This window comes from Hyla sarda, chromosome 1 (genome assembly GCF_029499605.1).
Source record: "Hyla sarda isolate aHylSar1 chromosome 1, aHylSar1.hap1, whole genome shotgun sequence".
Taxonomy (NCBI): Eukaryota; Metazoa; Chordata; class Amphibia; order Anura; family Hylidae; genus Hyla; species Hyla sarda.
Window position 1 is genome coordinate 223,153,630 of NC_079189.1, and position 13,548 is coordinate 223,167,177.

General features: G+C 39.9%; 1 protein-coding gene across 2 annotated transcripts in view; it reads left to right on the forward strand.

The window, feature by feature from the left end:
* Positions 1 to 13,548, forward strand: part of FRAS1 (Fraser extracellular matrix complex subunit 1) — a 596,246-nt gene that overhangs the window by 475,506 nt on the left and 107,192 nt on the right. For both annotated transcript variants that reach the window (XM_056568808.1, XM_056568807.1), the window contains exons 41-47: positions 738 to 870; positions 2,269 to 2,459; positions 3,175 to 3,328; positions 9,861 to 10,124; positions 11,602 to 11,790; positions 12,034 to 12,153; positions 12,270 to 12,449. In XM_056568808.1, the coding sequence (XP_056424783.1) occupies positions 738 to 870; positions 2,269 to 2,459; positions 3,175 to 3,328; positions 9,861 to 10,124; positions 11,602 to 11,790; positions 12,034 to 12,153; positions 12,270 to 12,449 (1,231 nt within the window). The remainder of the gene's footprint in view (positions 1 to 737; positions 871 to 2,268; positions 2,460 to 3,174; positions 3,329 to 9,860; positions 10,125 to 11,601; positions 11,791 to 12,033; positions 12,154 to 12,269; positions 12,450 to 13,548) is intronic.

A 13,548-nucleotide genomic window follows, 5' to 3' on the forward strand; every position in this document is an offset into this window, starting at 1 on the left:
GTCATTCAGGAGTCCCCCCTCTCCCTTCACACATAGAAATCATCCCCCTGTCCGAGATTTATTCCCCTGCAGTCTATACATCCCCAGCCCGTGCACTTTGTTATCCTCCCCTTCAGATAACACTCTTATCTTCTCTGTCTTCTTTCAGTTCAGACCTGCGTCCTCAGAAGACAGAGCAGGGGGAGGGGAGATGAGGAGCTGTGTATGTCCTCTCTCTCCCCCTTCTCTGGCTTCTTTCTCTCATGCAGACCTCTGTCCTCCAGGAGGGGGACATGAGAGGGCGTGGCTTTTCTCTCATGCAGACCTGCCTCCTCTGGGAGGGGAATATGAGGGGCGTGGCTTCTTTCTCTCATGCAGACCTGCGTCCTCCGGGAGGGGTGATGAGGGGGCGTGGCTTATTTCTCACATGTAGACCTGCGTCAGAGAAAAAAAAAAAAGCCCTGACGCGTTGTCCACAGCCTAATCCTAACATGGCCAACGCTGTGGACGACCGTAAGAGATCTACAGAACTTCCTGGCCCACAAACAGGTAAGAAAAAAAGATACATGCTACACAAACATATAATACATTTAAATTGCAAAAAACATGAACATTAAAAGAAGATGCAATATAGCCAAAAATCTTAACCACCGGAGTACCCCTTTAATCTATACATTTAATTTCACTCTTTCTGACAGATTGTAACTCTCATCACTTGCTTTTCTTAAATACATTTTAAAATACTTATAAATTCATAGGTGGAAGAGGGAGGGAGAGTTGCTCTATCTGCACGTGATTTACTGCCCCTGGAGTCTTTAACATTCATACCTAGGCTTAAAATACAGCTCGTCAGTGGACCAAGGTTTGGTTATCTTGAGAACATTAAGCATGGTAAGTCTATATTTTATTATTTTCTCACTACTTAGTTGTGAATGGTAAAAGCAAGCATTTTTTTTATTATGTCCATTGTCTGTTTTGATTGTGTAGCAGTTTTGGAAAGCACAATGTATTTTTTCTGAGTTTGTTTCAAATAGCTTCAGGCTATACATTCCATCTGTAACATGTGCCAATGTTTAGAATGAGCTGAGTAAAGGTGAATATGTTATAAGGTGAAGAACTTTATATTGCTGTATAGATGTCTCTCTGAAGTCACCTGTATCTGTACACTTTGGAACTCCTTGGTTTGCATTCCTCAAAATGAATATGTGTTATCCAAAGTAATCACTTCTAGATGTAGTTGCCAATGAATTTAAAGGGGTTGTCTGGCAACAAAATGTATAATAAAGCACCTCAATAGTATAGTGTTATTATTCAAAGTGAACAGATTATTCATTTTAATAGTGGTTTTTCTGTAAGCTGTGACGTCACCTCACAGCCTGAGCGCCAGCTCCATCCCTCCATCCTACTCTCTTTGCATAGTGTCAGCCCATCATAGCAGTGTCTATAACTGCTATCAGGCTGGAGAGGCACAGACCCACACCGCTTATAAATCCGATGACAGCTATGAAGGTGGCTGACATTAGGGGAAGGGAGGGGGGAGGAAGAACAGAGCTGCTGCTCAGGCTGTGATGTGACTTAACAGCTTACCGGAAGAAACCAGAATTGAAATGGCTGGTCTGTTCACTTTTTATAATAACACTATATTAATAAGTTGTTTTATTATACATTTTGACACTATATACAGGTAGTTTCTGTCACCAGACAACCCCTTTAAGCTAGTTCATATTGATGTGCATTATGCTTTAAGTTTGTTAGGCATTTTATGTGTCAGTATGGTTGTTGAGATGTTGGGCTTGCACTCAACCTACATATTGGTATTTTTTTCCGCATGCAGGTCTGTGTAGAGCTGTGTACATACGTTTTAGACAAACACACAGGATAAATACAGAGCAGTTTAACAAGATCACAATTTATATAGACTTTTTCATGTCAGTAATTATAGACATTTCTTAAAGTGATCTAATAGTGGTTCTAATCTTGAACGATGAAACCATTCAGGCTGACAGAAAGTATAAATGACTGACTGTATAATATGATATTATATGTAGTTTCCTCTCACACTCTAAAAAACTATGAATACAGTAGTTAAAAGGCTTCCTATGAAATTGGTTTAAGTGTGAAATAGAGAAATGTAATCCCAGTTTGGGACAGGCACTGATCTGAGTAATAATATGTTATGTACAACACTTTAGAATATTTTTGTACTATATCAGAGGGATAGGAAAAAAGAAATGTGTGTAACAGCTGTGTACCATGGAATTCAATCTTATTTTAAAAACCTTTAAACAGGAGGCCGGACATCTCTGGGAGGTCAGGTGGGCTCTGAATCATCGTTTTTAGTTCAGGACATAATGGAGAATTACATCTACTACGTACAGAGTGTCCATGACAGTTTGGAACCTAGTGTTGACTACTTTAGTTTCTTTATGACTGATGGATCAAGCCAATCTGAAATTCACAATATCACCATCAACATAGAGGTTGGTATTCCCAATCACTTGGTGGTCAGTTGCATGAAGGCATGTAAAAAAGGCTAGTTGGAATATTGTGTTCTACCGCAATGTGTAATATTAAGATTTTGTTGTTCATCCTGGCAGATTCCCATCTAAAGCTAGCCAAACATGACAATTTTAGCTAACAATCATTACTGTTCATGGGGGCCTTCTCACCCTTACCCAAATGTAGACAACAGAGTGCCATCCTTTATGATGATAGAAATAAGCCTATGCTAGTGTTGTTTTTCAGCCATTTCCACCCCTCTCCACATTAAAATAAGCATGCATACTTGACCAAGTGTGCGTGCTTATGATGGAGTCGAGAAAAATAGCTGTTGGCTAGACAAGCTATCTTGTCTGTGATTAGATTTCTGTGCTCTTCCATGCAGGATTTCTTAACATGGGATAGTGCAGAGCTGAATAGGGCACTACAAAAAGTAATAACTAATACTGTAACAATTGGAACAAATTAAAGTTTAATGAGAACATCAAAGAAAAATGTATTTCAAACGATTTTCGCAGTTGGTCTCAAGGAAAGGATAAAACACTAATATGCAGTATAATATAATAAGGCAAGACTGGGGAATGAGCAGACTGGGGAATGAAAAGATTTTGTAAAGCCATGAAGTCTTCTTAGTCTTTCATGTCTTTTGTCACTATGACATGTATATATTTAATAAAAACTTAATTTTTACTACAGGGCAAGAATGATGAACCTCCCCAGATATTTTTATTGCCTGTAAGTGTTAATGACAATGTAGGAGCAGTTATAAGGAATACCAGCTTAAGTGTCCAGGACATTGATACGCCAGATAATGAGATCACTTTTATTGTGACAAAAACACCAGCCCACGGTAAGTGCATGATTAAATTATGTTTAATGTGTTTATAATTAAAGGACATCTGCAGCGTTAAAAACACTTATCCCCTATCCTCAAGATAGGGGATAAGTGTTTGATCGCGGGGGGTCCGAATTCGTGCCTCCCCGCATCCCCCATAGAACTGTATGGGGACCGGGAGGAGACGGGGCGTCACCGTCGACCTCTAGGTCGACGCTACGCGCCTCAGCGCTCACCATGAGCGCTAATGGCGGCGCCTCATTAGGGAGATCGGGGGGGGGGACCCAGCGGACGGACCCCCCGTGATCAAACACTTATCCCCTATCCTGTGGATAGGGGATAAGTGTAATGCTTCTGCAGTTGTCCTTTAATAGAAAATAATTATATGGACTCTGCCTGCACTGAAAAAATTCACTTATTGTTGTTATGGTGGTAACTTATTAGGGGACTTACTATTCAGCTATTATTTTATAGCTTATATGATGCAAGGGCCTGTTAATTGTATTTTGTTTGTGTCTAGTGCTTTGTGAATAGACAAGTACAATACATAACCTGGTGTCTCACAACGCTTGGTGTGACATAAGTATGCCAGCAGCAGAGCAAGGTGACAAATTCTTCTGTGTTCTGTAACTCATCATCGTCTTGCACTGTTGCCTTGCAGCCCTTGGGTCCTGGGTTTTTATCTAATAAAGGGAAACATGTGCATTGAGCTGATATGTTCTCCCTTTGTTTACATGGGCTTCCTCCCACACTTAAAAAACATACTGATTGGAAATTTAGATTGTGAGCCCTGTTGGTGACAGGGACGGTTGTGAGTGATGACAGTCTTCATGGAATAGATCAGTGCTAGGTTATTATAAATAAAATCCTAAAAAGTAAAATAAGTCAGAAGAAGTTACTACTGGCACCTTACGTTGACCTGGTAAACATAACTATAAAACCACCATTACGCTTGCATATTCATGGCCACTCTGTTGGCATATTTTTACTTTTCAGAAAATAAAAAATAAAATATGTTTGATATCAAAGAGGTTAAAGAGTAACTATTTATCTTTCTCACAGAACACTAAGATCTTGTCCTGCAGTGAATCAGTCATGAGTCGGAGCTGCTACTGCAAATTCTGTATGATTTACCTGTATCACCCTGTTTTATTTTTAAACACATAGATACCAGCAGTGGCTAGTTCAGACTAGAAAAAGTGTCCTAATTAATTTTTTTTCTTTTCTTCTCAATAACAAAGAAAACACATATAAAATCCATTACCATTCATATTATCATTTCAAGAGCTTCAAAAATTACACTGATACCCTTAACCCATATCCAAAACAAACCCCCTACCCCGTGAAAGGGAGAAAACAAAAAACACCAAATTTATCCCATTTTTCCATATTTCCTCCACTTAATTTTTATTGCTCATTTTTTATTTCACAGATATTATTTCGTATCGTCTTATCTTGTTCAGTACATCTTCCCATTGTTCTGAATTTGGTATAGTCTCAGCAATCCAAACCCTAAGAATCATTCATCTTGTAAAGAATAATAGTTTAAGTATCATGGTAGATTTCTCTCCGAAATACTCCTTCTCCCCCAGTATTGGAAATTGGAATGGGATCCTCACGCCTTATCTGTTGCCTATTATTTCATAGATTTCTCTCCAATCCTTGTAATGTCCCATATCACATGCTTAAAATCACCATTGTGTAATTTACACTGGGGACAAGCTGATGTTGATTGATACTCATATTTCTTAAGATCATTAGGGGATATATAGGTCTTCCATATTAACTTATACTGAGTTATTTTATTCTCCATATTCAGGGATAACAGATTTATATTTTTTTCTAATTTTACGTCAACACTCCAGCCCCAAATCACCCACTTCTGTGTTCCATCTTTTTCCTTTTTTTTTCTCTTGATTTTTTATTCACTTCTTGACTAAGCGTTTTATAGATTAAAGTAATGTCCTTTTTTTATTCCATAATCTAGTCCTTAAAGTTTCCAAAACTCTATGGGGGACATTTATCAAGGTATTTAGAGCCTTTTTTTTCTTTTTGCTCACAAAAAGTCACACGTGCGTGTAAACTTGTACTTTGCAGTAGTCCCGAATTTATGATGTGCGAAAGTCGCACGTAGGCAAAAAAAAAGTCGCGCCAGGTCTGACCTGGAGTACATATCTCAGCTGCGACTTTTTAGTTTTGCTTCTAAGGTCCAAATTTATCAACCCCCTGTGATAGTATTATAAATATATAGCCCATAAGCAAAACTAAAGCAAAAAAAAAAAATGCCTTCAGAGCTTACCAAAGCAAACAATGATAAATGTCCCCTATGTGGTATAATAACAAAATGGGCCTCATTTACTAAGAGTTTCGGGTATTTACTAGTGGGAAAAGTTGTTTCAGACATGCAGGATTCCTCTCTATTTACTATTGGGAAAAGTCGGGAACATTTTCTGACCAGCTTTTTCTAGGTCAATATTTCCAGCCATTTACACACAGGATTTTCTGTGAATTCCATAGTAAATCGGTGGGGTTGTGAAACAACGCCCCTTTTTGCAGTCATGCCCCCTCTTGCGACAAACCACGCCCCATTTTCGGGTTTGTCAGATTTTTCAGGCGCACACTGTCGCACACTGGCGCAGACATGTCTCAGACAAAAGAACCAGACAAAAACTGGTCGGTTTCAGCTTAGTAAATGAGGCCCAATGTGTTTCATCTAGTGTCGCCTTAAAAACCTTTCTAATCTGATGATAATGTAATTTATTTTAAATACATTTATATTTCATATGAGCAAATTCCATAAATATGCCTTGATTTGTTATCTGAATATCTGTAATTTATTATCTAATATCTTCTTAAACGCTGGTAGTTTATTATTATCCCATAGTGGCATTTCTTTAATACTACTATCCAGGTGACAGATTTTCTTAAACCAGTCCCATGACTTGGTTGCTAATCCATATTGTGAAATGTTTATACTTTCTGGTAATAAAATTCTTGCCTCTAACACTGCTAATAAGGAATTCCTGTAACAATTCCCCCCTTATACTCAATATACTTCATGGTGCAGTTCCTCTCCCAATTTTTTATCTTTTCTAGTTTCCTAGCCTAAATACAGTCTAAAATTTGGTATGGCCAAGCCTGCATTATCATTACGAGGCACACAAAGAGCGTATTTTAGCCTGGCTTTCTTTTGGCCCAAACACAAATTTATTCAAAATCTGGTTCAATTTCTTAAAGGTAAACTGTCACCCGTTCAACTACACTAAACCGAATACACTTGGTTATTGTGTGGGTGAACAGGAGACCGATGCGGACTCTCTGAATAATATACCGTATATACTCGAGTATAAGCCGACCCGAGTATAAGCCGAGACCCCTAATTTCAACCCAAAATCCCAGGAAAAGTTATTGACTCCAGTATAAGCCTAGGGTGGGAAATACCTCATCCCCCCCTGTCATCATCCAGACCCGTCATTAACATCCTCATCATCATCCCCTTGTCATCATCCCACACATCCCCCCTTCATCATCCCCTTGTCATCATCCCACACATCCCCCTTCATCATCCCCACCCCCCTTCATCATCCCCACACCCCCCCTTCATCATCCTCTTCTCATCATTCGCCCTCAGTGGTCTTCAACCTGCGGACCTCCAGAGGTTTCAAAACTACAACTCCCAGCAAGCCCGGGCAGCCATCGGCTGTCCGGGCTTGCTGGGAGTTGTAGTTTTGAAACCTCCGGAGGTCCGCAGGTTGAAGACCACTGCGGCCTTCAACATCATCCAGCCCCCCTCTCACCCCCTTTAGTTCTGAGTACTCACCTCCGCTTGGCGCTGGTCCGGTCCTGCAGGGCTGTCCGGTGGGGAGGTGGTCCGGTGAGGAGGTGGTCCGGGCTGCTATCTTCACCGGGGGCGCCTCTTCTCCGCGCTTCCGGCCCGGAATAGAGGCGTTGCCTTGACAATGACGCAGAAGTACGTTGGCAATGAACGCACCTCTGCGTCGTTGTCACGGCAACGTGACTATTCTGAGGCCGGGCCCGAAGCGCTTAGAAGAGGCCTCCCCGGTGAAGATAGCAGCCCGGAACCAGTATCCCACCGGACCACCTCCTCACCGGACAGTCCTGCGGCACCGGACCAGCGCCGAGCGGAGGTGAGTACTCAGAACTAAAGGGGGTGAGAGGGGGCTGGATGATGTTGAAGGCCGCAGTGGTCTTCAACCTGCGGACCTCCGGAGGTTTCAAAACTACAACTCCCAGCAAGCCCGGACAGCCGATGGCTGCCCGGGCTTGCTGGGAGTTGTAGTTTTGAAACCTCTGGAGGTCCGCAGGTTGAAGACCACTGCGGGTGGGGGAGTTCACTCGAGTATAAGCCGAGGGGGGTGTTTTCAGCACGAAAAATCGTGCTGAAAAACTCGGCCTATACTCGAGTATATACGGTACGTACCTGCAGTCCGGCGCCCGGTCCCTCTGGTTTAAATAATTTTTATTGGATTTTTTTTGAGAAATTTACAACAAAGGAAAGATTGGCCAAAGAAAACAATGTGGCCAAGGAACAATACATAACAAATATAACACAGTTATATAAATATTACTAAAGCAATCACTCAGCTGTATGTAGAAATATTAATTTGCAGAATCATGTCTTTGGATGTTGCGGATATTATAGACATATCCGGTAGATCATTATAGGTCACCTTGAAAAGTAAAAACTTCACATAAGCAGTTTTAAAGTATTTTATAGTCATACCTATAACTCTGCAGCGAAGAATAGGATTTTTCATGACTAGATCTCGTAGTTCTCCCCTCTCTCGCCACAGGAAGACTCACCGGATATATGTGCAAAATGTGACACCCAGTAATCATAAGTAGTAATGGGTAGTTAGAGTAGTACCATTTAATAATATAGGATGAACATAATTTAATGGAATGGATCCCAGAACAGCATGAAATCTAATAAAACCGTGATAGAAGTGATGTGCATGGTTAATTAGCAACACCTAGGCCAGTGGATAGTGCTTCGTCCAGGTCTTCCATCTCAACTCGCAGGTCCGTCTGTTGTTTAGCTTCCAAGCTTACTTCGTTTCGTAAAAACAATTGGACTTGACTGCTTCTATAATGTCGGCTGTAGAAGGGACAGAAGAGGTCCCTCTGAAGAATGGCTTCTTTATTCTGTGAACTGCACGCTGAAGGTGGGCCCGCCAGCTGGATTTGAATATTCTTGGTCGCTGGTCATGTGAGCGCCTGTGCCTAGTGAGCGTTCACGTGACCAGCGCCCATGAATATTCATATCCAGCCAGCGCAGAAAGAAGCCGATCTTCAGAGGGACCGGGCTCCGGAATGCAGGTATGTATATTATTTAGAGAGCCCACACCAGTCTCCTGTTCACCTGCACTATAACCTGGTTAATTGGGTTTAGTGTGGGTGAACGGGTGACTGTCTTCCTTTAAACCAATAATGAGGGACCCACATTGGAGACGCTTGTAAAACAAAAAGAATTTGGGGCAAAATAATCATTTTAATTAAAGCTAATCTATCTGAGAAGCATAAGGGTAGTTTTAACCATATTTCAGTTTTCTTTTTAATATTCTTCAGGATAGGTTTAATATTCAGAACAATGTTATCTCCCTTGTCAGCCGTAAACTTAGCACCCAGGTAGTCCATCAGACTATCTTTTGTTACAGGTTTTATATTTGTCTGATGTATGGAAGGTGCAGATCCCACAGCTAAGTGGGCAGATTTAGACCAATTAATCTCCAATCCTTCAAGTACTTATATTCGTTAAATATTTTCATAATTTCAGGGATTGATATATCAGGTTCCTGAACAAATAAAAGTGTATCATCCGTGTATAATGAGATTTTATCTAGCGGCCCATTCATTCCAAAACCCCTTATTGCTGAGTTAGTTCTGATTGCAATTGCAAGAGGCTTTATATATAAAGCATATAGCATAGGACACAGTGGGCATCCCTGTCTTGTTTTCATGGCTATTACAAAACTTTCCCTTGAAGACTCCGTCTCACTTTAGGGGAATCCAATTAATATATTTCTGATCAAATCCGAATGCTGCCAGTACTCTCCAGTTGAACCTCCACTCCACCCTATTTGAAGGCCTTGGCCGTGTCTAACGATTGTATGGAGTGGGGTCCCTCCCCAGCCAACTGCACATTAGTCATTAATCTATCCAGGCTGACAGCCATTATAAAATCCTGTTTGGTTCTCATGTATTAGAGATGAAATAACTTTAGTCATTCTAGAAGAGCTTGGCATATATCGCATATATTCTCATATATCGCATATATTCGCATCTGAGTTAATCAGCAAAATTGGCTTAAATGATTCAACCCGATTAGGGACTTTTTTTTTTTTAAGGATAAGAGTCACAGACCTAATATTTATTATTTGCACATTGTGGGCAATTTTTGCCCTAAAGTGTTGTTTTAAAAAAAAAAAAAAAAAAAAAAAACATAATTCTTTTGGACCAATGTTACTGACTCAATACTATGATTTATTGTGTTTAAACAAAGTTTTTTTTTTCATTGTGCCCTTAGGACATTTACGCAGGAGGCAATTTTACTCTGAACCATTGGATAATGGAAGGATCCTCTCCCAAGGCTCCTCTTTTACATATCAAGATATATTAGATGAGTTGATTGTGTATATTCCAATGACTGGGGCTACACATTCAGATGAATTTGGGTTCTCTCTCTCAGATGGTCGATATACCAATACAGGAAGATTACAGTTTACTATTGAGCCACAAAGAAAAGAACCACCAAGGCTGGCCGTAAACAGAGGCCTACAAATTTCAGCAGGTGTGTATATCATGTATGTATAACAGCAGTAAAGTATAATAGCATAAAGAGAAGAGCCAAACTCATTTAAAAATAACTGTTTCTACCGGGTATTGATACTACTACTACTTTAGTTAGTATTCACTGCAGAGTGCTAATGCTGATCCCTGTTTACCATTAAGATTGCCTACAATGGCATGTGAGAATCATAACTCGACCACAGAGCAATGGAAGAAGATGGCCTTTTGTGAGAACCCATTTTTCTTTTTGCTTCATGGGGAAGACCAAGGGTATGCACATAACTTATGTCGGGAGGAGATGACACCAAACTGCACTGTGGAAGAAAGGCTAGCCAGCTGAGCCAGCATAATGTTCTGGGCAGTGATATACTGGGAAACCTTGGGTCCTGGCATTAGAGTGAATGTTACTTTGACACATCACTTAAATATCAGTCTGTTCATGCATCTGTGGGATGTGCTGGAAAAAAAAAGTCCAATCCATGGAGGCTGTACTCCTCACAAGTCACAGGACTCAAAGCTTTTTAATGTGTTTGTGTCAGATACAACAGGGCACCTTCAGAGATTGTATGAGATTGTCTCAGAATAGATATGGCAACATGAGGAGGACCTACTCAGTATTGGCTAATTGCTGATGGTATGGATAACTGGGGTAGATGTTGAAAAAAAAGTGTTGCAACTACAGTGTCCTCAAGCTTATATTGCATCCAGTGTATATTCATTTCGACTGGCGGACCATTATTACCATAGTAAATTTTATTGGGCTTGTTTCACTAATATTTTGTAAATTACAGTTCTATACCAGACCAGTCTAGAGTCATTGGGGGGCATTTACAAAGAGTGGCGTGAATTCTTAACTGTTTTAGAGCACAAAAGTTGCAAACTTGAACCAGATTTATAAAACACCGCACAAACTTTAATTAATGATGCAAAGTCACAGATTTTGTAGGGCACAGAAAGTGTAGGGCAGAGCTGAATTCACCTGATCGTGCCACAATTTTGCAACATTCTGAAAAAAGTGTCACTTAGTAAATCAGTGACCACTAAATGAGTAATGATCATGGAAACATTTCTAAAGCAATTGTCTCACATTTTGTGTGACAAGCATAGAGAAAAAAGCCGTATAAAAAGCTCTCTAATGTCTTGATAAATCCCCCCATTATTGTTAAAATAAAATACTGGACTGTATATGGTAAACCAAGGCAAAGATAAGGTATTAACTGTTGTGTATGTACCATTGATGCAGCCCCATGTAGCTGGTAGGGATCTTTACAGAGTGGTACAAATGCCAAAAACTGGAGTGAAGCATGTGGGGTAAGTGTCTTATCAGGCTGGCGACAGTTGCCTTTTAATGTAAAACCACGGTTCTGAGACTGAAGTTGTGGTATCAATTGGTCAATCATATCTAATTTCTCGGTACTTGTGTGGACCTAGTCATAGCTGTTTTCTAGTGATAGTTTTTTATCTGAATTTCTGTCTAGGCTCAACAGCTACAATCACTGACCAACATTTAAAAGGAACTGACATAGATTCAGATGATGCCAACCTCAGATATACCATCAAGAGAGATCCAGCTGTGGGACAACTGCAGATGTCAAAAAATAATAACCTGGAGCAGATTTCTGTTCGAGGACCAGTTACCAGCTTCACTCAGATGGATGTTAATAACGGTAAATAACAACAATTAATTGATATGATGGCACAATCTGGTAATACAGTAGGCTTACTGGTTAAGTTACTAGTTAAATGCATTTTTTTCTTTCATACCGTTGTTTTATCTTGTGATAGTATAAATAGGTATCTCTAAACCATATATTCGGTCTAGCCATACTATATGACAGTTTTTTAGGTATCCAATAAAACTAAAAGGTCTGTTTCTAAGGTGTATGGTACTTTTCATTTTTTGTTTATAGGCTACATTCTGTATAAGCACAGTAAAGGAGAATCAGGAGGAAGTTTTTCTTTTAAATTTGACATAGTTGATCCAGAGGAGAATAAACTGATTGACCAATCTTTCTATATTAGTATATTAGGTAAGTATACATTGTTTTCATTCCAGATTACAGCATTTTTTTTTTGTAAAATAACAAATGCCTGCTTTATAAATATGAATGTTAAAGCAGTGTTGTTCCACTTGCCTTGCTTTTAGAAGACAGACTGCCACCATCAATTACTGCCAACAAAGGTCTTACCTTAGATGAGAATACTTGGAAGAAAATCACTACACAGCAACTGTCAGCGACAGATCGAGACAGTGAGCCCAGAGAACTGCTGTTCCACATTACTAGGCAACCTAGCCTTGGGCATCTGGAGCACATAAGCTCCCCAGGTATTGAATCACTTGTAACCTCACCAGATTGTCTGTGACATTGGATAAAATGATGGAATAAGGGCATCTGACTTTCGATTATACAAAATGTTTGTAAAAAAAATTAATATTATTAATCATTTACAATGTTTCTCCTATATTATTATTAAACCCAGATTCTGCAACATTTTGTTTTATTTTCTGATTGTGCATAATCTGATTGTACATGTCATTATTGAGGCATCCATATTGCCTGAGCGGCTCTTACCAGCATTCAAAGGTATGCTTTATATGAGCCACACAGACCTTAGGAAAAGGTAGACCGTAGATGTACCGTGAAGAGTTATGTAGGCATTGTGCATGGAGGGAATAGAGCAAAGCCAATCTAATTCCTTCACTTTTTGTTTATGGTGAATCCTGAGTTATCTGTGTCTAGCTTTATAAGAGAGAAATGCATGATTAGAAAATGGCTTAGTGTTTGATTTAACTTTTTGTGTTAGGCTGCATTCACATAACATTTTGCCCATACGGCTGCCGGGTCCTACAGGGAAATTTCAAAACCATGTGCTTCTGTATCCCAACCAGTATCCTGGACTGGCGACGAATCTCATTCACTAAAATGAGCCAACCAGAGTCAGATAGTGACTCCTGTTGGCTCATTTTTGCCACCTATCTGGTTTTGTGACCGGAACTTAAAACCGTAGTAAACCACGGTTTTAAGTCCGGTCACAAAACCGCATATGGGGCAGAATGGGCCAAGCGGAGTCACTATCTGACTCCAGTTGGCTCATTTTAGTGAGTGAGATTCGGTGCCGATCTGGCTGGGATACGGGAGCAGCCATAGGGGCAAAACGTCATATATATTTTATTTTTTATTTTTCCTCTTGACAGCATATTTTTTGTTTAAGCCTAGAAGTGATCTGGTACTCCTCCCTAAGTAGAGAAAACTTTTCAGCAGTCTCCTCTAGAGATGGGAAGGCCTGGAAAAAAAATAACTTTTTTTTTTTTCCTAAGCCATTTTTACAAGCCACATATTTTGCTTATAACATGGTATTGAAACTATATACCATTTAGACCTTCATGAAAGACATCTGAGAAGTCTTCAGTCTCACCTGAAGGC